A 25,215-nucleotide genomic window follows, 5' to 3' on the forward strand; every position below is an offset into this window, starting at 1 on the left:
ATGGCACCAACCAACCTTTTTTCTAACACCCTTTTCATTGTTCTGCTTATTGTTTGCACAGGTAAGTTAGCAATTTTTTTTCCTTCATATGCATGCAAAAATAGAAATGTGGCCCCATAAACTAACACAGAGATACAGAATAAATTGGTATAACATAGAAGTGTATTTTGATTTTTGGCATTGGTAAGTTATCATCTCCTAGAGTCAGAGAGTTCCACTTGTTTTAGCCTCACCAAGAAAATCTCAATACAATACTAGACTTTATATTTTAGTGTTTAGTATCTTACCAGCTGTGTAAAACAAGACGTTCAACCTGTTCAATCTAATGTTTGTTTGTTTTTTTCAAACATGATTGTCAAAAACTGGATGATGCTTACAAAAATAATCAGATCCATTATCACTTATTGTAACACTTTATTATTCTGTTACCTACACCTTGCTGTTACCATATGAGTGAGGTCTTTGCTAGTGGCAACATAGATATGTTCTTTTCCAGTTCAAACCCTGACATTTTCAGAAAAATCAGGCACCATATAAATTGTGCCTTAGGCTATGTTCCCACGATGTACTAAAGATCGCAAAGAACACGTTCAAGAACATTATTTCCGGCCGTTCTTCTTTGCGATATTTAGTAGGTGGTGGGGACGTAGCTTTTAGGCTGGGTTCACACTATGTATATTTCAGGCTGTATTTGGTCCTCATGTCAGGTCCTCATAGCAACCAAAACCAGGAGTGGATTGAAAACCCAGAAAGGATCTGTTCACACAATGTTGAAATTGAGTGGATGGCCGCCATATAACGGTAAATAACTTCCATTATTTCAATATAACAGCCGTTGTTTTAAAATAACAGCAAATATTTGCCATTAAATGACGGCCATCCACTCAATTACAACATTATGTGAACAGAGCCTTTCTGTGTTTTCAATCGACTCCTTGTTTTGGTTGCTATACAGCCTCAAACATACAGCCTCAAATATACGTAGTGTGAACCCAGCCTTAGACTGTAATCTGAAGAAGATCAGGATTAATATTGAGCTAATGACTCAACGTTTGAAAATGTTGAAAAACGTTGAAAATGTTTGTTACACTATTTACTTGCTCCAAATTTTATAGGAGGGACATATATATTGTTTATTGTCTCAAAAACATTTCTGCCAACATAAATACTGTATTTTCTAAACAGTTAATTGGGTTAGAATAGAAAAGTCAAAATTATGTCAAATGGCAAACTATACAGCACTTAGATAAGAAAAAAAAATGTCAAATGGTAAATATGCAGTGGTAGTGGCATAAAACTTTTAGATGTATAGCAGACCTCAGCATCCTGATAAACAATAACATACAGCACCCAAAGTTTTTTTTTTTTAATAGAACGGACACTGATTGCAATGAAGTCAGCGTCCGTTCTTTCCTGTAGGGGCAGCATTGCATTGAATTCAACGCAATGCTGTTCGACTGGAAACAATAGCTGTTCATACAATGTAGACTATGGCCGGGCGGCCGATCTTTACACTGTCACCAATGGTTAATTAAATTGTGGGCACACCCAATTGTGCCAGCAATTCAATTGTAAAAAGATAATGTTACTGCAGCCGATACAGAGGTATTAGCTGCAGGAACGTGCCGAGTGCCGCCCAGCGTTATACAAGGTTTGAGCATAGCCAGATCCTGATCCACCATGACAATGCCACATACTATCCATGTAATACTTGCAACACCCAAATAATAAAATCAGGGTACAGATAAACCATGCACATAACATCCTAATGAACTTTACCAACATCTAGATACATAAATAAGGCAACAAATAGCTGAAGCTATGGCTGTATCCATGATTTTTAGGACTCCCTAAGGCTGGATCCAACTTCTCCAGCCACCAGGAGTCAGGTTCTCCTGGTCATACTCCCCCCCCCCCCCCCCCCCCCCCCCGATCATACAGGACCAGAGAAGCTGTTTCAAAATATATAGAATAAACGTATATTCCTGCCTCTGGGGAAACCTGTGGATTGGCAGAAAAAATTGCGTATGACTGAGTGCAGTTGTTATATGTGCCCGTAGTTATGAGCCACAGATATAAGAAATCTTTTTTTTTTTTTTTAACTAATAAAGAATAAAACATTATATAAAATTGCATAAAAAGACACGGACAATGCATTTGAACACTTCACCTCGTGTATTGTCAAGTGACTTGTTAGCGTCTCGGCAAAAGGGTATGCTGACTTACTGTATACTGTAGTGGAGTATTGTCAAGAGGTTGTAATGCTCTCTAGAGAAATGCACAACCATCTGTTCATCAGTCTGTGGCTCGTACTGAAGCTCAACTACCTACAATACCACCATATACACTTTATTCTGTTGATTTGTCAGGTCCCAGATGTCGAATATCTATCAAATATTGATGCCTTATCTTTATGTTGGCTATAAACATTGAAGTTGGCGTAACCCTCAAGCCATATAATGGAGCACCCTGAAATTTCCCTGCTATCTTCCATGAGTGAAGGTTTGGGCAGGTTAGATTAAAAGATGCTCAGTCTATTTGTTCTCAGGAGGATAGGCCGCCACCACCAGCAGTCTGGCAGAAGCCTTCTTCCATTTCTTTCTGCATGCTCAGCCAAGGGCGGACCAGAAGACCTAAAGCCATCTAAAATGTTTGACCATTAATAAATGATTAAATACAAATAAACAAGTAAAATAAATATAAATACTGTGCATAAAATGAATTGCATGTAATATAATATTAAATATTATTAGTAAAAAGTATAAAAGTTTCTTTTACTTGAGATTTTTATTTTTTATTTTAAAGCCCAAAATACTAATCGTTCAAAATCCTTTAAGCCAACTCTTGTAAGGCTTAATGAATATTTGCTGGAGGGATACAAGAAAGGAATGAGACCAGTACATGACTGGAAGACAGCTACAGTAGTGCACTTAGATATGGTCATATACGCTATCCTGGGTGTGGTAAGTTACTCATTTCCAAATCCTCCTTGTATTTTTTTTACTTCTCTATATCACTGTTTTTAAGAAAGGACCCTACTATCTACTAATCCATGCCATATGTTCTTCTACAAATTTATATAATACAGTAGGTTATTCTAAATTCTAAAATCACAGGGGCGTATCGCACTTCTAAAACATCACATTTATTCATTCGGCTAAAATGTTAAAAACGCCACAAAAACAGATATTCACCAAATCTGCACCTTTTGCAACCATAAATATGAAGTGCAGGCTAGATATACTGTAGGTCACCCAGATCATCCGATCCTGATTGTAGGACGACAAGACCCAAATTCACTATTAACTAATATTCAAAATAATTTTAATTAACGTGACAGTCACAAATCATAAAGTTAACTGACGTTACAAAACATAAAGCATAAATAACCCAACGCGTTTCCCTGTGGTGTTTGGCCACGGATCATCAGGGGTTAAAGTACACAGGTACTAGGAAATGTACCAAAGTCACAGATAACAAACAGGCATATTAGTGATAAATAGATTAGTACAGTCCTCCTTCGTAGTTGTGACGTGTGTACACTGTATATACTCTGTATCGCCCAATCAGCAACAGAGAAACAGAGAAAGAAAGCCACTAACGGCTATAACTAAGGAGACAGTTTGATAAATAAAAGATGGATCAGCCGAGCCTCTTACTCCTTCCCCTTAGACCATGGTATCCGGCCTCCATTCGGGCTGCAGTCATATACCACCGGGTGTTAGAGATATCTCTACCCGGAACCAGGGAGAAGAGGACACCCATCGGGGTCCAGGAGCTCTGTGATGCGGCCGCAGCGCAGGCTCAGGGATCTAGTATATTTGCCTTTTCAATGTCCCCCCACTCCCTGCCTATTGTGATTTTTAACCCCCACCGGACTTCCTCTTTAACTCTTACCATAGCTGTTTCTGCTTAATTTTGCTGTGGCTTCTTCTACTAATTCTAGCATATTCTGTTACAGTACATTTACCACTAACTTTTACCTCAGCTTATTCTACCAACTCATGCAATAGCCTCTTTTACCACCTAATACTTACTCCCACCATAGTGTATCCCAGTGACTCCCACTGTACTAAATACAACCATAGCTTATCCTACTATTTCTTAAAGGGGAACTTTTAAATCTAACCTGCTGATAGTTTCCTATTGTGCATGGGGTGCTGAGGATGAAGGTATTTCTTACAGTAGTGTCTTATCCTGACTGACAATAGTTCTTTATACCTTTTGCAATATCTTATGCTTCTATCTCTTACTTTAAATAGTGTTGTATTCTAACTCATGCCATAGTTTTTCTACTACCATAGCTCTTTACCTCCTTTGTATTTTTCTTGCATTTAACCATTGATGATGTATTTTCCAAAGGTTTTACATGCTATTGTTGTATTCTGTCCATAGGTAGACAACTTAAGCAAATGATACTTACAATACATTACCTCAATCCTGATTCTTGAAATAATATTCAAAGCTCCAGGAAATTAATCCCAAGCCATTCATGAGATAAACCAATTAAATAAACCACAAATCTTCCCCACAACTCACCAGACATTATTCAAATCTACAAGATATACAAATAACGTTAAGTGTCCATTGCAGTTTGGGTACTGATGATTTCTTTTGCAAAATAGATTTGTCCTCCAGGCCTAGTGGAGCATGTGGAGTGGATGTACAATCCAGTGTTCCATCTCCATTGACTAAAATTAATACAACAGGAAGGACATATACAGTATAAAGTACATGTAGTCCATTTATTTCTCCCTAGTTATTATACAAGTTCCTAGAAATTTCTGTATATTGATTGACTATACAGTCAATTGACTATAGATAGGTTCTGTATGTATATTGTATACTGTATGTATGTCTGTTTGGGGATATATCACATTTCTTCGGTTTGGCATTCCTACAAAAGTAGTTTTACACAATAAAATTATAGTGACACGATGCAACTAAAAATACATGCATATAAGGCTACTTTTTAACCTAGGAAAATCTCCTCAAAAGTCAGGAGTCGTCTTTTACGCCGGGTGTGGTCTTATAGGGCGGGTGGTGGAAAAACTTTGGAACCAGACTGGAGAATCTGTGGTCACCGCATACGGTGGGGGAGCTAAAAAAACGGCTGCATCCCCGTCATGTGCGGTGACCGTATGAAGGGGAGAGCAAGCTGCAGGCGTCCAGTTTACGGAAAAAAAGAGATACGGTGGTGTTGTGGTGCTGTGCCCAGAAAAACATAGCTCTTTTAGCCATCTGGCCACCCTTGTATCCTACCGATATTACTGTACCTCCTTCCCTGCCTCTCAGATCTCACTGCTGTCTAATATTTTTTATAAATTTTTATTTGGAGTGCGTTGGAAGAGGGATAGTCTTATACAACCAGTATATCCCAAACTCTTTATTTTAACTGGAAAAGTTGGGGGTCATCTTATACGCTCAGTCTTTTTTCCCGAATGGCATTTTTTAACTTCACAGTGGCATTATGGGTTATAATTTTTCAAGAACCAAGATGGATATGATGGATATGATTCAAGATTTAATTGATGTCAGTAGGGGCCATGATCCATCTACAAAGAAAATCTGCATGCTTACAAGTGTAGCATGATAGCGCTTAATCCCATCAGTGCACTACAGCTCTCAGCAGATCCTTGTCTATTGTATACATCACCTCTTACATCTATTGTACTGTGTAATATGCATAACCGATCCCAAAGTTCAGCACATGAAGAGTACTTTACTGTACTGTTGAAGTGTAGCAAGATTCAAGGACCTTCAGCACAATGACAATGTGTAGTGCACCACTCCAACTGCATAGCACACTGCTATACACATTGTTCTGCTATAAAACACTCCCATCATCTGTGGAGCTCAGTATTGTTAGCTCCATTGACCCTATGACCTGTAAATGATGGCTGGGTACAGATATGAAATGCAAGGCAGTCAGAAACAGGAGGTCAGTAAATGTTTGGTAACTATTTAAATATTATATAGAGGTATACAGTACACTTTACTGGCACTGTTATACAATTCAGATATTCTGCATGCATTTCCCATAGATTTTTAATAGGAGGGCACAATTTTAGTTTATACCTCAGGTAGCAGAAAAACTAAAATCAGCTCTGGTGAGATGCCCTCTTCTCTGGACTATAGACCAGTGCCAGCAATTGGTGGAGATATATTGGTGGCTTCTATATCGGGGATGGGGAACCTTTGGCCCTCCAGCTGTTGCAAAACGACTTTTCCCATCATGCTTGGACAACCAAAGTTTTGCAAGAGCTGGGGGGCCGAAGGTTCCCCAACCCTGTTCTTTATGATTTCTCTCTAGGAGTAATAAGCATGTGGAAAGTTCTAAGTGACACCACATTAATAAAACTTTTATTATATGGTTGTTTAGTTCTTTGTTTCTTCTTTTTCAGAATGAAAAGGACCAATTATTAAGAAGTTACATGTGGCTTAAACAGGTGATCCCGGGCAAATAAATAAATCATAGGGGGACCTGTTTTCTGACAAATGTACTAGTTCAGATTCAAAGTGTGTTGACTTTTAAGCACCAAAATCTTTACACTTTACCACCTTTATGGCTACAGTATGTTCACACAACGTTTTAAAACGATACTGTCTGGCTGCCCATCAGTGCAGTGATCGCTGTTGGTTCAATATTCTAGTTTAGGTGGACTTATTGGCCTATGGATGTGTCTTTAATTGAAAAGTCCAGTAAAAGGAGGGTGAAAAAAGAAAAACTGTGTGTGAACAACTAAAAAAATACCATTCGCTGTTTGAAATAGACGTCCAAAAATAATTGTCATGATTATTATTTTGACGTCCACGCAAACAACGTCCGTCATTTTATACACTGTGTGCATTGGACGTCTGCCGTTCCATTGACTTCAAAGCATTGTATTTAAGTCAATCACATTGCGGCAATAACGGACATCTTTTTAAATAGAAAAGATGCCCACCTTTTCTCTTTTTTTTTGGACGTTGTGTGAATATAGCCCATGAGTCAGAATACGTTCTTTGAATGCAAAGCCATCTGTTTCCTCCTCAAGGACAGATATGAAAAAGTTTTTGTATGTTTTTAATCCTTATGAAGTAATTGCCTTTTTCTTCAGTAGAAGGACTGTCTAAGGCTAGAACCTAGAACTAGAACCTCAGTAGAGATAACCCCATTTTAAAGAATGTCTATAAGGAGATCTCCAGCCTCAGATACAAAGTACAAACATACTTTGTAAGGCTATGTTCACACAACGTAAGTTCCGTACTAATCACTGCCATTGTTGCAACAGCCGTGATTAGTATGGAACCTACCTTGTGCTGAGAGCTGAGGGAATCCGGCCGGAGCATATATACATAGTATACACTCCGGCCGGGATCCCTAGCCGGGATCCCTGTCAGTTTTCTGCAGCCGCTATTCATTGAATAGCAGCTGCAGAAAACGATGTCAGCTCACACAATGGAGCTTGCGGAATTCAGCGGCCGTAAAGATCATCTGGCCAGTACTGCAGTACCGGCCAGGATGATCTTTTCTGAGACTGGCTGTTTCATGACCCGGCCGGGTCACGGAACAGCCGGTCTCATACAAAGTGTGAACATAGCCTAAGGCTGAGAAAGGACATGTGTCTATCCAGTTCAGACTATTATCCTATTGTGTAGATTTAGACAAAAGAAAAACATTTTTTCTTTATTTAGAAATAAAAATGGGAGATCTTTCTATAGGCCCCATCATATATTAATACATTAAAGGGCACCAATCAGGCCAATTGGGCTGGTATGGTTCCCTAAACCGCTGTATACAGCTTCTGAGCAGCCCGTGGCACGTACCAGCCATGGCTGCAGCTGAAGCTGTATACCCAAAAAAAAGCAGTTTAATCACCTGGGCGCGTGACAGGCAGAGACGGGGAGGTAGTCATCTGGGCCAGTAACGGACCTCTCTGCCTTTCAATCATCCCTCTGAGCGCGCTGACAGGCAGAGCACGGTGACTAGACACTGGTGGGGAGCCGCCCAGATGACTACCTCCCCGCCTGTGCCTGTCACCCACCCGGGGGATTAAACTGGTTTTTTTCCAGGTATAGGGCTGATTGGTTCCCTTTAAGTTATAAAAGGGGTTGGTCACTGTACAGTACAATTGCTCAGTGTACAGTATACTGTAGTCACTGCATTAACTGATGGCAGCTCCATGTGTACCCTATAGAGCTGTGCTGTCCTGCTCTGTGGCGATTCTGTCCCTAAGATGGACAAGCATGGAGGAGCATTTGACTATGCTTCTCCCCCTGTGTCCTCCATAGGCCTCTACAGGCTCAGTGGTGGGCTCTGGGGGTGGGGTATGGTCACATGCTCCTCCATGCTCGGCCATCTTAACGACAGACTCACCACAGAGCAGGGCAGCCTGGAGGAGGAGAGTCTGATTTAAGCTCTATGAGGTACACAGAGAGTTGCTGTCAGTAAGTGCTGTGAGTACAATTACTAATACTGTACATTCAACTTGTATTTGACTTAAAGTTGACCAACCCCTTTAAGCTGTTATAAATTCAATCCTTACAGGACACTTATTCATGTCAGTATTATTTTGTTACCTGTCTGATGTACTCTGCTCTTTTGTCTGTACTTCTTGATCCTGTTGCTTTTTTTCTTCACTTTTTCTTAGTCTTGGGTGGATGAATTTCTCACATGGGACCCAAAGGATTTTGACAACGTAACTCAAATTTCCATTCCTGCCCAGCTTATCTGGAATCCAGACATAATTGTTTTAGAGTTGTAAGTACCAATCTAATACCAACACCTATTGTCCACAAGCAACATATATACAGTGGGATATACAGCCATTTACATACCCAATGCAGTAAGAAGTCAAGTAACAACAGTTAGAATTGTAAGTTCTAGTTTGGAATTATTGGAACCGAACATAGATTTTTACCCTCTATTCTGGGGTTTAGGAATTAAATCTTATTTGGTAATGTTTAATTTTCTCTACATTAGACAGCAGATAACAGAATATTCGGGCTACTCTGTTGTGCCATTAAGGTCTGTTGTCTGTTAAGGTGGCCATACACGTTCAATAAATGACTGCCAAACAATCTCCCAGCCTTAAGTTATGTCTCCTTCCCACCACTTGTCCTCTACACGCACAGGAACATCCGGCACGGCTGGCACAAGAAAGGGATCAGCTGTAATTTTCCATCATGGCCGACCCCTACCATCATCTGCCTGTGGTTATTCGGGATGGCCCATACACCTTGCATTGACAGCCATCTAAAGTCTTAGATATAAGTCTTGTATATGGACATTTACTTCTCCATGAAATATGTGAATAAACTGATAACTGGTCATCACCATTCCCTTTGTCTTAGGTTGCGTCCCTACCCAATTTCTCATTGATTAGACAGTGTCAGGCTATGGTTACACACCATTTTTAATGTGAAAGCATTTTTTGACAATACCAGCCGCAAAAAATGACATGACCATTGTTTACGGCGGTCCTTATCAAATAATGGCTATTATAAAGAATGCCTGTTTTTTCACTTTAAGAAAATGGTGTGTGAACATAGCCTCAAACCCATTAGCAAAGAAAAATAGTAGCTTCCAGGCTTTCATTTCCTCACACATTTTCACAGGCCCTCTGCATACCTGTATTTTTATGTGCATAAATTATTGTAAGTGTATATAATTCCTTAACTAATTCACTAAGTCATAAAATATCAATAAAATCTAATTCCTATATGAAAAGAATAAATTATTTAAAGTCAATTATTAAAAGCAATTTATATAATCGATATAGCTGGACAAAGTGCACGGCAGCTACACCACTCCCAGGGTGGGCACCTGGCTGATTACAGACTATAATGGAGCCAGACTCCGGTAATCAGTAGGTATGGGCTTTATCACCCAAGCCTGGAGCCAGCCGTGCCTTCTGTACAGTACCCTAGCTAAAGTAATATGGAGTAAATGCTGGATATCTTTTTTTTTTTTTTTTAGTGTGGAATCTACAAGATCCCCAGAAGTTCCATATGTGTATTTGCTCAGTAATGGAAGAGTCATGACCATGAAACCACTACTTATGACAACTGCCTGCAGCCTTAACGTCTACTACTTCCCATATGATACACAAAGTTGTTCCGTCTCCTTCACTAGTTGGCTTCACAATAGTATGTAGAATTTTCGTTTAAGGGGCTATAGTTGGCCATACACAGAAGTAGAGAGGAGCTAATGGATTTTTCATTCAGTGAAACGTAATCTTTTAAGATCAGTTTTATAATGGTAGATGCTACTACCAGGCCTCCAATGTTACACCCTTCCCGCCTTGTTCATCATTAGTGGAGGAGTAAACTTGCTGAAAGTTTCACATTTGGCATTTGACTCCCAGCGGCTGAAGAAGTTGGATGCAGTCCTAGGGCTGCCAGGAAAACATGGATCTAGCCTATGGCCATGTTCACATGGCATAAAACACCAGCCGTTCCATTACCTGACCGGGTCAGAGAAGATCATCCCGGCTGGTACTGCAGTACCGGTCGGATGATCTTCACTCCTGCTAGATTCAGATGCAGGCGCATCAGTGCACCCCCACATCCAAATTCCCCGCTGCACACAATGGAGTATGCGGCTGGAGCCGCATGCTCCATTGTGTGAACTGACAGGTTCTCTGCGGTTACTATTCAGTGAATGTCATGTCAGTTTTTTGCGACACCTCTAGGGATCCCGGCCGGAGTGTATACTATGTGTACACAGATAGCAGCACTATGTAAGTTCCATAGTAATCCCGGCCTTTGTTGAAAATCGGCAACAACAGCTGTGATTATTATGAAACTTACGTAGTGTGAACATATGGCCTATGGCAAATGTATGCTCATAGTAATAAGGGGGTTAATTCATGTCAGCCATTGTAAGGAAAACATGCAATCTAGGCCTCACAAATGCCATAAAAATATTTATTGCATTTATGATGATCTTTATTGCATGCGGGATGATCTTCTCTGACCCGGTGGGGTCATGGAATGGCTGGTGTCTTACGCCATGTGAACATGGCCATAGGCTAGATCCATGTTTTCCTGGCAGCCCTAGGACTGCATCCAACTTCTTCAGCCGCCGGGAGTCAAATGTATGCACATAGTAATAAGGGGGTTAATTCATGTCAACCATTGTAAGAAAAACATGCAATCTAGGCCTCACAAATGCAATAAAAATATTTAAATTACATTCACTAACACGTCAACTATTGCCATGGCTTTTTAATCCTTGTATTTGGAAGCTTTATAACCTGAATGACTCGGAATCACCCACTTAAAAGATGAATAAAAAATAAGAAATAGATAGGTTTCTTTCCCTTGCAGATTCTGATCAACTTAGAATAAATTAAAACTAAACTGTACACATTTCCTTGCAAAGGTCCAGATCAAGACCTATTCATCATATTCCATAAAGTATTGCTGCTGCATTTCTTGCTTCAGCCTTTATTTGGTATATTATACTGTATTGTTCTTAGGAAACCCTACTGTTAACAAAATAAGTATAAAAAAGTTGAGACCTTAGAGTCAGTATTCCAGATTTAACAGCAAGTCATAGTTAGTAGGCTGGGTTGTTAACAAGAGTAATCATAATGGTACCAGGAAAGAAGCAGAGTTGTAGTCTAAACAAGCGGACGGTCAAGGAAGATGGACGGTTCTGATGCAGGTGAAACAGTCCAGATTGGCAATGGAGGAGGCTAATAGTACAGAAGGGGGTCAGACAGGCAAGTATAGTCCGAGAGCTAGACATGGACAAAGAAAAAGAACTGTAGATAATGCCAAACACCTTCACTAGGAACATGGTGAACCAACAACGCACATTCAAGATGGCACACAGCCTTAACTATGAAAGGGTAAGTCAGGATACGTGATGAATAGAGATGAGCGAACCGGGTTTGGGTTCGAGTCCATCCGAACCCGAACGTTCAGCATTTGATTAGCTGGGGCTGCTGAACTTGGATAAAGCTCTAAGGTTGTCTGGAAAACATGGATACAGCCAATGACTATATCCATGTTTTCCACATAGCCTTAGTGCTTTATCCAACTTTAGCAGCCACCGCTAATCAAATGCTGAACGTTCGGGTTCGGATGGACTCGAACCTGAACCCGGTTCGCTCATCTCTAAAGATGAAAGAATAAGGAGAGACACACTGGCCTTTTAAATCCAAGAAAGTGGCTGTGTGCAGCCAAGTAAACAGAGTTGAAAATGCAGTTTTGGCAAGAATCAGAGCACGGGCTCGGAGAAGCAAAGAAGCCGACAGGTATCTGCTTTCATGGATCGCACAGGAACTGTCAGAAAAGAGGAGTTAACCACCAAAGGCAAGTAGCAGAGCCCAGATCAGTCAGCATTACAAGATCAGTGCTAGTTGGGCAATTTTGTTACAGTATACAAATAGGAGCCAGTCTTGATATGGACCTTTGCAAGGAAATGTGTACAGTTTAGTTTTAATTTATTCTAAGTTGATCAGAATCTGCAAGGGAAAGAAACCTATCTATTCCTTATTTTTTATTCATCTTCTAAGCGGGTGATTCCGAGTCATTCAGGTTATAAAGCTTCCAAATAGAGGGAAAAGCCATGGCAATAGTGGACGTGTTAGTAAATGTAATTTAAATATTTTTATTGCATTTGTGAGGCCTAGATTGCATGTTTTCCTTACAATGGCTGACATGAATTAACCCCCTTATTACTATGTGCATACATTATATATGGGGAGGCAGCTATCAAAACACAGCCACAAATATTGCCTTGGGAGTTCCCGTAACCTTTCATCTTGCTTAAAAATGCAACTCTCAAAGAAAGGCCCTGTTTGCCTTCAGTTTTGATGCAATAGAAAGATGTCTTTTGTTAGATGATTGTAAACCTTTAACACTGAACACTAGAACATGGTGACAGTAGTTTCTGATAAAAATGCAATCTGTAATAAAGCTTTGTGCAGGAGGAGGATTATAAGCCAAGTAAGAGGATAACAAGAGTTTAAAGAAAGAATAAAATACAACTTCTAAGACCAGTTACCAAGGGGGATTGAATAGGTCTTGAAAGGCGAGGCTTGTCAGCTTGCTGTTCCGACCTGATACGTTTACTGAGTGGGTATACTGAGACTCAACATCACAGCCCAGACCGAATGATACGTCATGGAAAGGGTATCTTTGGGCAAGCTGGGCCTTATGGTGCCAGTGCTGTCACTGTCATGGTCTCTACAGGTTTCCCTTGCTCCTGTGGGGCTGAAGAAGGGCTGCAAAGATTCAAGAGTAGTTTTGAAGCATAGTGTAGAACAGGGGTGGGGGGGCCTTCTTCCTGCCAAGGGCCATTTGGGCAATTACAAAATCATTTGAGGGCCATTTTTTGGCAGTACCTGGGGCAAAGACAAAGTATTGTGCATCCTTCTCCCGATACCCCTAGTATTGTAGTTACCCCACCAGATGCCCCTAGAATGGTAATTAAGCCAACTGCCACTAGTATTATAGTTAATCCCCAACCCGCTGAATGCACCTAGAGTTGTTATAAGGGTTATCCAGCGCTACAAAAACATGGCCACTTTTCCCCCTCTCTTGTCTTCAGGTCAGGTGTTATTTGCAATTAAGCTCCATTCACTTCAACGGAACTGAGTTTTGAAACCCCACCCAATCTGGAGACAAGAGAGTGGGAAAACTGACCATGTTTTTGTAGCGCTGGATAACCCCTTTAATAACCTACCATGCTGTTTGCATTCAGTGTCGGACTGGCCAACCAGAGGATCCTCCAGTGGGCCCCCAGCTTTAGAACTTGCAATAAAACTGACTGACATGTCTTTTCTCACTGGTTCTTCATTGATGCGCCCCCAGGATCATTTACACTGGTGGGCCCCAGATACCCCAGTCCCCAGGTGTAGTTAACCCCATGATGCTCCAAGTCCATACCAAATGCCCTCCCTCTCCCGATAACCCCAGCTTTGTAGTTAACCCCTATAATGCCCCTAGTATTGCAGTTAAACCCCACCCTGCCGGATGCCCCTAGAATTTTAATTAACCCTCCCCCCCATGCCCCTAGAATTGTAGTTAACGCCCAAAGATGCCCCTAGAATTGTAGTTAACGCCCAAAGGGGATCCTAGTATTGTAGTTAAACCTACCTTTCCGGATGCACATAGAATTGTTAATAACCCCCCATGCCCCTAGAATTGTAGTTAACCCTCTATGATGCCCCTAGTGTTATAGTAAGCCCAAATTATTCCCCTGATATTGTAGTTAACCACCATGATGACCTTGATATTGTAGTTAACCTAAATGATGCCCCTAGTCCATAACAAATGCCCCCTCTCCCGATACCCCTAATATTGTATTTACCTCCATGATGCCCCTAGTATTGTAATAAAATCCCACCAAGCTGGATGCCCCTAGAATAGTATTTAATCCCTCTATACCCTTGTAATTAACCTCCATGATGCCCCTAGCATTGTAGTTAAAGGGGTTATCCAGTGCTACAAAAACATGGCCACTTTCTTTCAGAGACAACACGACTCTCCAGGTCAGGTGCGGTGTGCAATTAAGCTCCATTGATCTCAATGGAACTGAGCAGCAAAACCCCTCCCAAGCTAGAGACAAGAGTGGGGCTATCTCTGGAAGAAAGTAGACATGTTTTTGTAGTGCTATATAACCTCTTTAACCCCAATGATGCGCCTAATATTGTAGCTAATCCCTAATGATGCCCCTAGTGTTATATTTTACCCGCCAATAATGCCCAAAGGACAAAGGACAAAGGAGAAGACATGCACTGCTGGACACAGGAGTTTGCTGTGCGTGTCCCACATGGCGCCTTCCTGTACCTGGTGGTTGCCGCGTTCAATGTTATACTGTGTAAGGCTGGGTTCACACTACGTATATTTCAGTCAGTATTGTGGTCCTCATATTGCAACCTCAACCAGGAATGGATTGAAAACACAGAAAGGCTCTGTTTACACACTGTTGAAATTGAGTGGATGGCCGCCATATAACAGTAAATAACGGCCATTATTTCAATATAACAGACGTTGTTTTAAAATAACAGCAAATATTTGCCATTAAATGGCGGCCATCCACTCAATTTCAACATTGTGTGAACAGAGCCTTTTTGTGTTTTCAATCTACTCCTGGTTGAGGTTGCAATATGAGGACCACAAAACTGACTGAAATATACTGTGTGTGAACCCAGCCTTATAACGCATCAGAAGATCTCAGGGGCCAGATTTGAGGTTGGAGCTTAGAGGTCGGAGGTTGCCCACTCCTGGTGTAGAATAAATAGCAGGATGTAGGTTAAAGGGGTATTTCAATGTGTTGCTGGAGCTGTAGTGAAACAAAACTAAAAGCTATACTCACCTACCCTGGTCCCTCCACAGCTCCCCTTCACCCCTTCTGATCTCCTGTCTTCTTGCTTCTGAGACGACAGCTTGGAGCAGGGCCTGTTCACTCAGCCGATCACTGGCCATTGAAGGTTCATCTGGCCCATTTGTAAAAAGCACTAAAAATAGTTAAATGTGGAAAATGAGGTCAATTTATAAATGGATATGCAAAAGTATAGTAAATCTGAATAGTAATATGACTAGTTAAGAAACAATGAAATATGGCAATTCCTATGTCCTGCTCCTATAATTTCACAAGAGCAACAAATAAGGATAAAATAGACTAAAATACTGTATACCTTTCTCTCTACAGCTCAGGACATAAGTGTAAGACAGATGGGAAAACACTATCGACTTAAAGATTTCAAAAGCAATTACATAAATGATGGAGAATGGGAAGTTGTCAATCTAACTTCTAAGGTTGTACTTCTTCACAGTAATGGCCTGAACCAAGGAGAAATAGAATTTGTTGTAAGTTCACATAATTTTTCTGTATCGCAGAATGTAAAGGTGTCTTTCCAATGAGAAGCTAGCCACCAAAATTAGATAAAGGTCAACTGACTTGTTTCAGTATGCCTAGCCAACCAGCTGGTGTGGGCGATGGGCTCCTGACAACCCAGTGGAGAGCACGATCAGACTATTGCAATTTAACAGCCCAACTGGGTATGGTAAACCATTGTCTTCCACGCATTCTTTAGATTTGGTGTGGAGAGGGAGAAAGATAATGAATTTATGTGTAATACTATCTTTTCTCTTTGCACATATACAGGCATATAAAAGTGTAAATTGGAAGTATATGAAGCACATATAATATGTAATGAGAATAAATTAGTAGACAGTGGTGAATACTATTAATGAGATCTCAGGAGCTGCACATATGCTTTATCCCAACGGGGTGGTGTCAAAGAGGCGGGGCCTAGTGCATTCCTGCCCTACCTATCAGATCTTCCTCCACACCCTCCTTCTCTAATGTGATGCCCCCCTGAGCAGGATCATCATCTTTGGCACCAGTAGAATACAGTGCATGCACCGTTACGCCCTGGAGTGGTGCAGGTAGCCTACAGCAAAGAAGCCAGGCCTCATCAGTGCACCCGCGCTGCTTTGGGGGGGTAACGGCACATGCGCTGGACTCTATCGGCACCAAAGATAATGATCCTGCCCAGGGGGCGTCGCTTTAAAGAGAAAGGATGGAGAGGAAGACAGCATATAGGATTGGATTTGTTATTTTTAAAAAATGGACCCAAAATGATCACCTTTGGGAGGCTGAAGGTTTCTCAGCAGCAGTACAGTATAGAATATGATGGACAGGACAGAAAATACACAGCTGTTCGGGGATAGTAGCAGCGGCACCAGGGGCAGTAACATAATGTGCACTGTAAGACCATTGTTGCTGTATAGAGCTAACAGTGGCACCATGGGTAGTAATAGCATTAACAGTAGCAACAATATAGTTTGAAACATAATAGACAATGCAGGGAATTTGTAGCTGTGTAGAGCCAATAGTAGGTATAAGGGAATAATATGAGGAATGACAAATTGACAATTTCTGTATTGTAGATTATGGTGATAAATATATATATTTTTAATCATTATTGAAATGGGCACTGTCACTTTTAAAAATAATTCACACTTTTTAAAAACCTCGGCCAAAGTATCTGTGTGTACATATATATGTGTGTGTGTGTTTTCTTTTAAATATTTCTTTAAAGTATATAATCTTTATCCTCTCTGTATAATTTTAGATAGTCATCCGCAGAAAACCACTCTTCTACTCTCTGACTCTAATTGTACCTAGTATGTTCCTTATGATTATGGACATTGCTGGATTCTATCTGCCCCCGGAGAGCGGAGAGAGGATATCATTCAAGGTCACTCTTCTTCTTGGTTACTCGGTCTTTCTTATAGTTATTTCGGATACTTTACCTGGAGTTGGAACACCATTATTAGGTAAGAAGAGAAAAGTTAAAGTGCAAGAACCTTAATTAAATAAAAAAAATAAAAATAGATTTATTAAAGAAGGGGTTATCCGGCGAAAATCTTCTTTCAAATCAACTGGTTTCAGAAAGTCACATAGATTTGTAATTTAGGTCTATTTAAAAATCTCTAATTTTCCCATATTTATCGGCTGCTGTATGTCCTGCAGGAAATGGTGTTTTCTTTTCAGTCTAAGGCTGTGTTCACACTAAGTAAAACTACGGCCGTAGTTCTCGCCGCAGAACTACGGCCGTAGTTTTTTCGGAGTTGAACATAGCCTTGTGTGCAATTGGATCCCGGCCGGAGCGTACACTCATCGTATACGCTCCGGCCGGGATCTGTGCGGCGCCGGAACAAACTGACAGGTAAGTTTTCTGCGGCCGGAAGTCACTTCACTGTGTGCTATGGGAAGCTCTGATGCGGGCGCATGCTGATGCGCCCGCATCAGAGCTCCGCGGCCGGAAAGATCACCCGGCCAGTACTTAAGAGATGATCCGGCCAGAGACCGGACGTTCCTATACGACGGCCGGTCTTATACGTAGTGTGCACATAGCCTAAGGGTGCGTGCACACTACAGAATTCCCATGTATAACCCACGGCATATTCCGTTGCTCGTACCCACATGCGGTGGCGCGCATCTCCGCCCGTGCCATAGACACTATTATATGCACAGGCGGATTCCGCATTCTGCCTAAAGAATTGTCATGTCACTTCTTTCGGCGAAATGCGGAATCCGCCCATGCATAGAATAGTGTATATGGCACGGGCGGAGATACGCGTCACCGCATGTGGGTACGAGCGACGGAATACGCTGTGGGTTATACACGGGAATTCTGTAGTGTGCAGGCACCCTGAGGCTATGTTCACACATCAAAAATGGAGAAAAAACGTCCGATTTCGCTATTTAAAAAAACATCCGTTTTTGCCGCGATTTAACTGACTGCAATGGCAATGCATTGGAGTCAATGGGAAGACGGACCTCCAATGTGCACAATGCATTGAAAAATGAACGTTTTTATAATGATAATATATAATCATATATATCATCATATATAATAAATAATGAACATGAACATTATTTTCGGACGTCTTTTGCAAACAGCGGACGTTTTTTATTAGTTGTTTACACACAGTTCTTCTTTTGTCACCGTTCTTTCTCCGTTTTTACTATTAAATTCAATGGACTTTTAAATTAAGACACACCCAAAGTCCAATTAGTAATCCCAAACTAACATAATGTGCAAACATCAGTCATTGAGGGGAGGCCAGGCTGTTAAAATAACGTCCATTATTTTAGACTCAAAATAACGGACGTCATTTTAAACGGAGCGGAAAAAACGTTGTGTGAACATAGCCTGACACAGTGCTCTCTGCTGCCCTTTAGAGAAGGTGCACGACCATACAAGCTCCAAGTAGTTCAGATCTATAATAAGGCGACTGTGTAAATCTATGAGAGCACACTGTACCCACTATTTGATACAAGGCCAGTATTTGATAATGAAGGTTGCATACAGTGGTGCATGAAATGCCAGTGGCTAAGCAATATGGAGCTGTAAGGATTCTGTTTGTTGCTGTAAAGACTCCGTGGTACATATATTTTGCATGTGAATGAGGCCTTAAAGAGACACCTAATCAGTACTAACTCAATTGGTTGCCATGTGCAAGCAACCCCCTTTATCCTCTCATTAGTCTCTCTCATCAGCTCCCCTGGTGGTCTCGCCTAGACCACTATCCTATACAAAGCATAGGAAGCAGAAGTTATAGAACTAGCAACAAGTTTCATTAATAATTACAATAGAAAACTCTTTTTTTCTTCAAAATGTAAAAAAAAAATATTAAAATAATTGTCAGTTTCCCAACTTTTATTTTATTGTTCATATAATTCCCCAGCCACTTCCTGTTTACAATCCTATTAGCTAATGTTCCCGTAGCTCTTGTGCGTCTTCGAGAATCAGTGGCCGCCCTGAACTTCTCTTTCCATACTGTTCTACTCTTTATTGTTCTATTTTAGTTAAAGAAAAAAAAAGAAAAAAAACCTGTCAGCTAATAAAACTTATTTGTCATAGTGACCTGAAGAATTGGGAAGTAAAGGGTCTAAATGCCTACTGATCTCCGAGAGGAAGGGCCAGCAGTGCTCAGTTGGGAAGCGCAGTCTTTTGCCCCTTGATTGGTGGAAGTCTCAGCAGCCAGATTAACACCTAAAAAAATTTGGAGGGAATTTCCTAGTACTGTCTAATTTTAAGAGAGTGCCAACCTAGACACAGTGGCCCATGAGGTTTTATACATCTTATACTGCCTAGTTTAAGTTTATATACAATTCTTCCACTCTAAAGTCAAAGGTCGGGTGCAGGTCAGACAGGTAGCAGATTCTTTGCCTGGTAATAGTGTTGTGTTTTATTGAAATCAATCCTTGTTTTTTTTTTTTGTTTGTTTTTTTTTTAAGCACATTAGGTTATGTCCCCTTCAGTGACAGCAGCATGCCACTTTATGGATAGGCCACACTCCTTTATCAGGCAAGAGACTAGGGGGAGATTTATTAAACATGGTGTAAAGTGAAACTGGCACAGTTGCCCCTAGCAACCAATCAGATTCCACCTTTCATTCCTCACAGACTCTTTCGAAAATGAAAGGTGGAATCTGATTGGTTGCTAGGGGCAACTGAGCCAGTTTCACTTTACACCATGTTTGATAAATCTCCCTCTTTAGGGTACAAACCCACTTGACGTATTTCCTGCGTGAATCAGTCTTAAAAATAAGCAGGCAAAATGCAGGTTGGCTTTATACAATTGTTCTGTGTTAAAATACGCAATTGCGTATTTTTGAAGCGTGAAGCTTGTTGTTAGCAAAGCATCAGTTGTTAACAACCTGTGCGAAAAACGCATGTAGCTTCACACTTCAAAAATACGCAATTGCGTATTTTAACGCAGAACAATTGTATAAAGCCAACCTGCGTTTTGCCTGCTTATTTTTAAGACTGATTCACGCAGCAAATACGTCAAGTGGGTTTGTACCCTTAAAGTGTCTAAATTTAATGGTGCACATACAATGAGAAATCTGTCCCACCGTGTTTACAACCAGTCTTCTCTGAATTGTTTCTTCATATTTTATCAGGCGTTTACTACACCATCTGCATGGGACTGCTGGTTGTCAGCCTGTTAGAAAGTATCTTTATAGTTCGGATGGTGCTTCAGCAGAATATCCATGTACAGATTCCAGGATGGATGAAGACTTTGGTCCTGGTAAAAATGGCTGCCTTACTTTGCATGAGAGACCTAGTAGTGAATTATACATCGGAATGTTTTCAGCAGAAAGAAAATGGCGGTACAGGTAAGTTTTGGCTCCACTGACTTATTCTAAACAGGTCTTACTGTACACAAACGTAGAAGTAGATATCCTTTATACATACAGCGTGTAGTAGTGTGTGTTGCAGTTACTATTCTGTTAGCTTCAGAGCTGACATCCCCAAGCATTCCTCAGGGGCTTGATATCTCTAAAGATCCTGCTATGGTGAATCTTAATATTGTACTGTACATTTACTTAAATAATCAAATCATGCCTATGCCTTTACCTGCCGGGAACATGTGGAGTTACACATGTTATACAAAAATATATTCTATTAAAATATAATAAAATATAAAATATTTTTTATAAAAGATATATATATAAAATAATATATTTAATTAAATATATATTTATAAAAAAAATACAGTATTATATTTAATACAATATAATTTACTTTATTAAAAATAATCCCTGTATATTATCCAGCATTAGAAAAACATGGCCACTTTCTTCCAGAGACAGTGCCACTCCTGTCTCCAGTTTGGAAGGGGTTTTGCAACTCAGTTCCATTGAAGTGAATGGAGCTTAAAGTGAATCTGTTCATCCATGATCACCTCTTTGACACCATTCACAGCCCAAATAAAGGTGTTTTTATTATTTTTAATACAAATGGAAACACAGACACAGGTATGTTCTGAATTCTCTCACTGATATTTATCCCGTGATGCAACCAGCTTGGTAAGCGGTTAAGAGGTTACAGATTCACTTTAAAGAAGAAGTCCGACGGGGGAAAAAAATTTCAGTTTGGGCAGAGAGTGGGAGAAATATAATTAATGAAGAACATACGTATATTTCCCACGTCACGTCCGTTCCACTCCAGGACCCCCCATCGGTATTCTCACCCTCCGTCAACATCCCAACCCAACTGATGGATGCCCCGCTACAGTCACTGATTAGCTGAGTGGACTATACTCTACCCTTTCCCGCTGAGTCTGAGAAAATGACATCCGTGAGCCTGGTGATGCGGCGCAGTGGGGGCATTTCTATATTATGTTTCCCTGACCCCCCCCCCCCCCCCCCCCTGCCAGCACTGTATTTTTGAATTTTTCCGGACTTCTCCTTTAATTACAATGCACTACAATGTCCTTATACACATTCTATGCCTAAACGCTCTCGAAAAAGTGTTATCAAAATCACATAATAATGAGTCACACTGTTCTATTCACTTCAATAACAGAAAGTTTTTGGTGTTTTATTATTTTCATATTAATTATCATACTTATTACATTTTTTTTATTATTATTATTATTATTATTATTATTATTATTATTATTATTATTATTATTGTTGTTGTTGCTTAGCCATTTCAGTTATCATTATTTATTCTTTTCATATTTATTTTTACATGTATATTATTATGCTTATTACATGTATTGTTGCTGTTAGTATATTTATTAATTAATATTAATGAATTATTTTATTAATAAATTAACAGTGGATCTCCCTAGCTGTAAAAACAACGACAGCAACAAGGAAACATCAGTGGAAGCATCACCTACAAAGGAAAATGGGAAGTTACTTTCTAATATCCTGAAAGAGATTGCTTTAATCAGACAGCATGTAAAGAAAACGTATGATGAGAATATCACCAATGAATGGCTGCTGGTTGGATACATTCTGGACATGTTCCTCCTCCGATTCTATATTTGTGTAGTCACTATATTTGCTGTTACCATGCTAATCATGTGGTGCATGCAATGACGCCATTCATAGATTCATACAAGCGGAAAATGATATAATGGTTTAATGGCAAGCTGCATACAGATGTAGCAAAGATTTTTTTATACACATGACAATAATACCCTAAGTTAAGATAAGAGAGCAGATTTACCAATATATACCAATATATTATATAGTTAATGTGTTTTATGTGTTTTTTTATTATTTTGAAATGCATAAACATAATCTCTGACAAAATATTCAGCAAACTCTGGGGTCTCAAAATATTATTAAGCCTCTCCCGCCGCCGCACTGTAAATTAACGTCGCTGCAGCCTATGACTGATGCTGCAGCAACGTTAATTTATGATCCAGGATGACACAGGCGCAGGAGCTGCGCCTGTGTCATCTGCAGCGGGTCCCGGCTATCAGTGATGGCCAGGGACCCCCGCAACTTTCAACACTGGAGCTGCACTTGGGTGCTGAGATTTAAGCCTATAGATACTGCGGTCAGCAAGACCGCAGCATCTATAGGGCTCCAGACAGAGAATTCTCACTCTACAGAGGGAGAATTCTCTATACGGTGTCCATCGGGGCTTTGCGAAGAGATCGCTACAGAGGAAACCTGGCTACAGAGGCCGGCGGGGGGTGGGAAGGCTGGGCGTGCAGGGCGAGCGCCCGTGAGCTCTGCCCCCTCCCCTCTCCCCCCTGCTGCTGTTACAAAATTGTGACAGCGGCAGGGGACAGAGGAGAGGGGGCAGACATAGGAATCATTATGAAAACTACCTGGGCATTGAGGCATCAATGACCCCAGGTCGTGAAAGGGTTAAAGGATGTATGCAGGAAAAAAGTTATATAGATTTGTAAATTAATTCGATTTAAAAGCACTTATCAACTGCTGTATGTCCTGCAGGAAGTGATGCATTCTTATACACAGTGCTCTGTGCTGCCATCTCTGTTCTTAACAGGAACTGTCCAGAGCAGGAACGAATCCTCATAGAAAGCCTCTCCGGCTCTGGATAGTTCCTGTCATGGGCAGAGGTGGCAGTAGAGAGTACTGTGTCAGATTGTAAGCTGATAAGTACTGGAAGACAAGATTTAGAAATCTGTATAACTTTCTGACACCAGTTGATTTGAAAATTATTCTTTTCAACAATGTATCCCTTTAAATATAAAGATAAGATGGGTTCATTCTGTTCTTAAACTCTTGGGTTGAAGGCTTCAGTGTCCTTCCATGCTTATATGCTTTTTACACATTGGCTATTCATAGTGCATGGCGGCAGAGGCTACAGGTGTCTGAGCGGCCCAAAGATATTAGTGTATAACATAGCACATAGTAGGTGGGGGTCTGTGGCAGATTTTTCATCGGCACCAGCTTCCCTATAAGACTGTGCTTCCCAGTGGCATCATAAGTTCAGGTATCAAATAAAGGACAATTCTCAGAATACATTTCTTCAATTGTAATTTTAATTACATTTTAAACCTTCACATTGAAATTCGAGCTTGTAAATGTTCCAAAGTGGCAGCGGATGATTAGTTTAGCAATGTATATGGCTTCTCTTAGATCACATAGCATGAAAGATAAAATTCAAATATACTCTTCTTTTAAAGCATCATTTGCATCCCATCAATTTTGCATCTCTTTCTTATTCTGCTCCAACAGGAAAGTACAAGGTTTATGAAATAGATCCAAAATGAGAGCTATAATCTCTATAATGTTTCGGAATATTTCAGTTGTATTTCCTAGGCTTTGCTCATATCTATAAAGTAACCTACAAGAAGGTATACATTGGCACATCTGTACCAGGTCCATTCATTTGCACTAGGAACCCCAAAGAATACAGAATTGTGTCATCTTATATCATAGAACCAGGGTATTCTGGTCTCTTTATCAAAGAAAAAGAATCCATTAATGCTATATGAGATACATGTCCATCTGGGGATGCCGCCCATTAGAGCAAACCCACATACATGGACGTGAATTAATTAAAGGGGTGCTCTAGCGTAAAAAAAAATGTTTTCAAATCAACTGGTGTCTGAAAGTTATACAGATTTGTAAATGATGTCTATTAAAAAATCTCAAGCCTCAAGCGAATTTGCTGAACTGTTTGGGTTCTGCCACGTTCTCTGAACCCGAAAATCCAACTTTTCCAGCCATCGGGAGTCAAGTGTTGGGCATTCGGGTTTTGGAGAAGTGCACTCAACAGTTCTTCCTATACTTAATACTTGTGCATACTCTATACTTATATGCAGAAAGTGGTATATTTTTTACAGGCTGACACGGTGCCCTTTACTGCCACCTCTGTCCACATCAGGAACTGTCCACAGCAGGAGAGGTTTGCTATGGAGATATGCTATTGCTCTGGACAGTTCCTGACAAGGACAAAGGTGGCAGCAGAGAGCACCTTGTCAGACTAGAAAGAATACACCACTTCCTGCAGGACATACAGCAGCTGATAAGTACTGGAAGACTGGAGATTTTTAAACAGAAGTAATTTACAAATCTGTATAACTTTCTGACACCAGTTGATTTTAATAAATGTTTTTCCTCCAGAGTACCCCTTTATACTGTTTAATTTATGTGATTTTTATTTAAATTTTTTTATCTGCATTTTAAAATAATCCTGAAATCTTGCAGTGTCCACGCTTCTAGGCCTTAAACTTAGCTGATACTTCCTGTTCTGTAAAGATCATTTACCAGCAGTGCCCTTCTTATCATCACAGATGAAAGTACAGTGGAAGGTGACACCAGTATATAGATAACAGAGATAAAGAATAAAGGTCTCAGCGTCCCCCATCTATAGAGGTCACTGAGGCCTTTCTCATTTATCTGAATGGGACAGGTCCTGTCCATTGTTGTGTATGTCCATAGGGCTTGGTGTAAAGCATTTCTCTAAATGCT

At 40.4% G+C, this 25,215-nt stretch overlaps 1 protein-coding gene across 1 annotated transcript; it reads left to right on the top strand.

Moving 5' to 3' along the window:
• Positions 1-24,236, top strand: LOC138768688 (5-hydroxytryptamine receptor 3A-like). The gene is made up of 10 exons (XM_069946640.1): positions 1-61; positions 2,806-2,963; positions 6,405-6,449; positions 8,634-8,743; positions 9,962-10,131; positions 15,653-15,810; positions 17,082-17,286; positions 20,425-20,640; positions 22,091-22,260; positions 24,048-24,236. The coding sequence occupies exons 1-10, from the start codon at positions 1-3 to the stop codon at positions 24,234-24,236; spliced, it is 1,482 nt and encodes a 493-aa protein (XP_069802741.1).
• The last annotated feature ends 979 nt before the right edge of the window (positions 24,237-25,215 follow it).

This window comes from Dendropsophus ebraccatus, chromosome 12, assembly GCF_027789765.1.
Source record: "Dendropsophus ebraccatus isolate aDenEbr1 chromosome 12, aDenEbr1.pat, whole genome shotgun sequence".
NCBI classification, from domain to species: domain Eukaryota; kingdom Metazoa; phylum Chordata; class Amphibia; order Anura; family Hylidae; genus Dendropsophus; species Dendropsophus ebraccatus.

Excerpts from the sequence above, each read along its gene's own strand:
- LOC138768688 (XM_069946640.1), top strand. The coding sequence starts at position 1 with ATGGCACCAACCAACCTTTTTTCTAACACCCTTTTCATTGTTCTGCTT. Across the intron at positions 2,964-6,404 it reads TATACGCTATCCTGGGTGTG|AATGAAAAGGACCAATTATT; the intron begins GTAAGTTACTCA and ends CTTCTTTTTCAG. Across the intron at positions 10,132-15,652 it reads CACTAGTTGGCTTCACAATA|CTCAGGACATAAGTGTAAGA; the intron begins GTATGTAGAATT and ends TTCTCTCTACAG.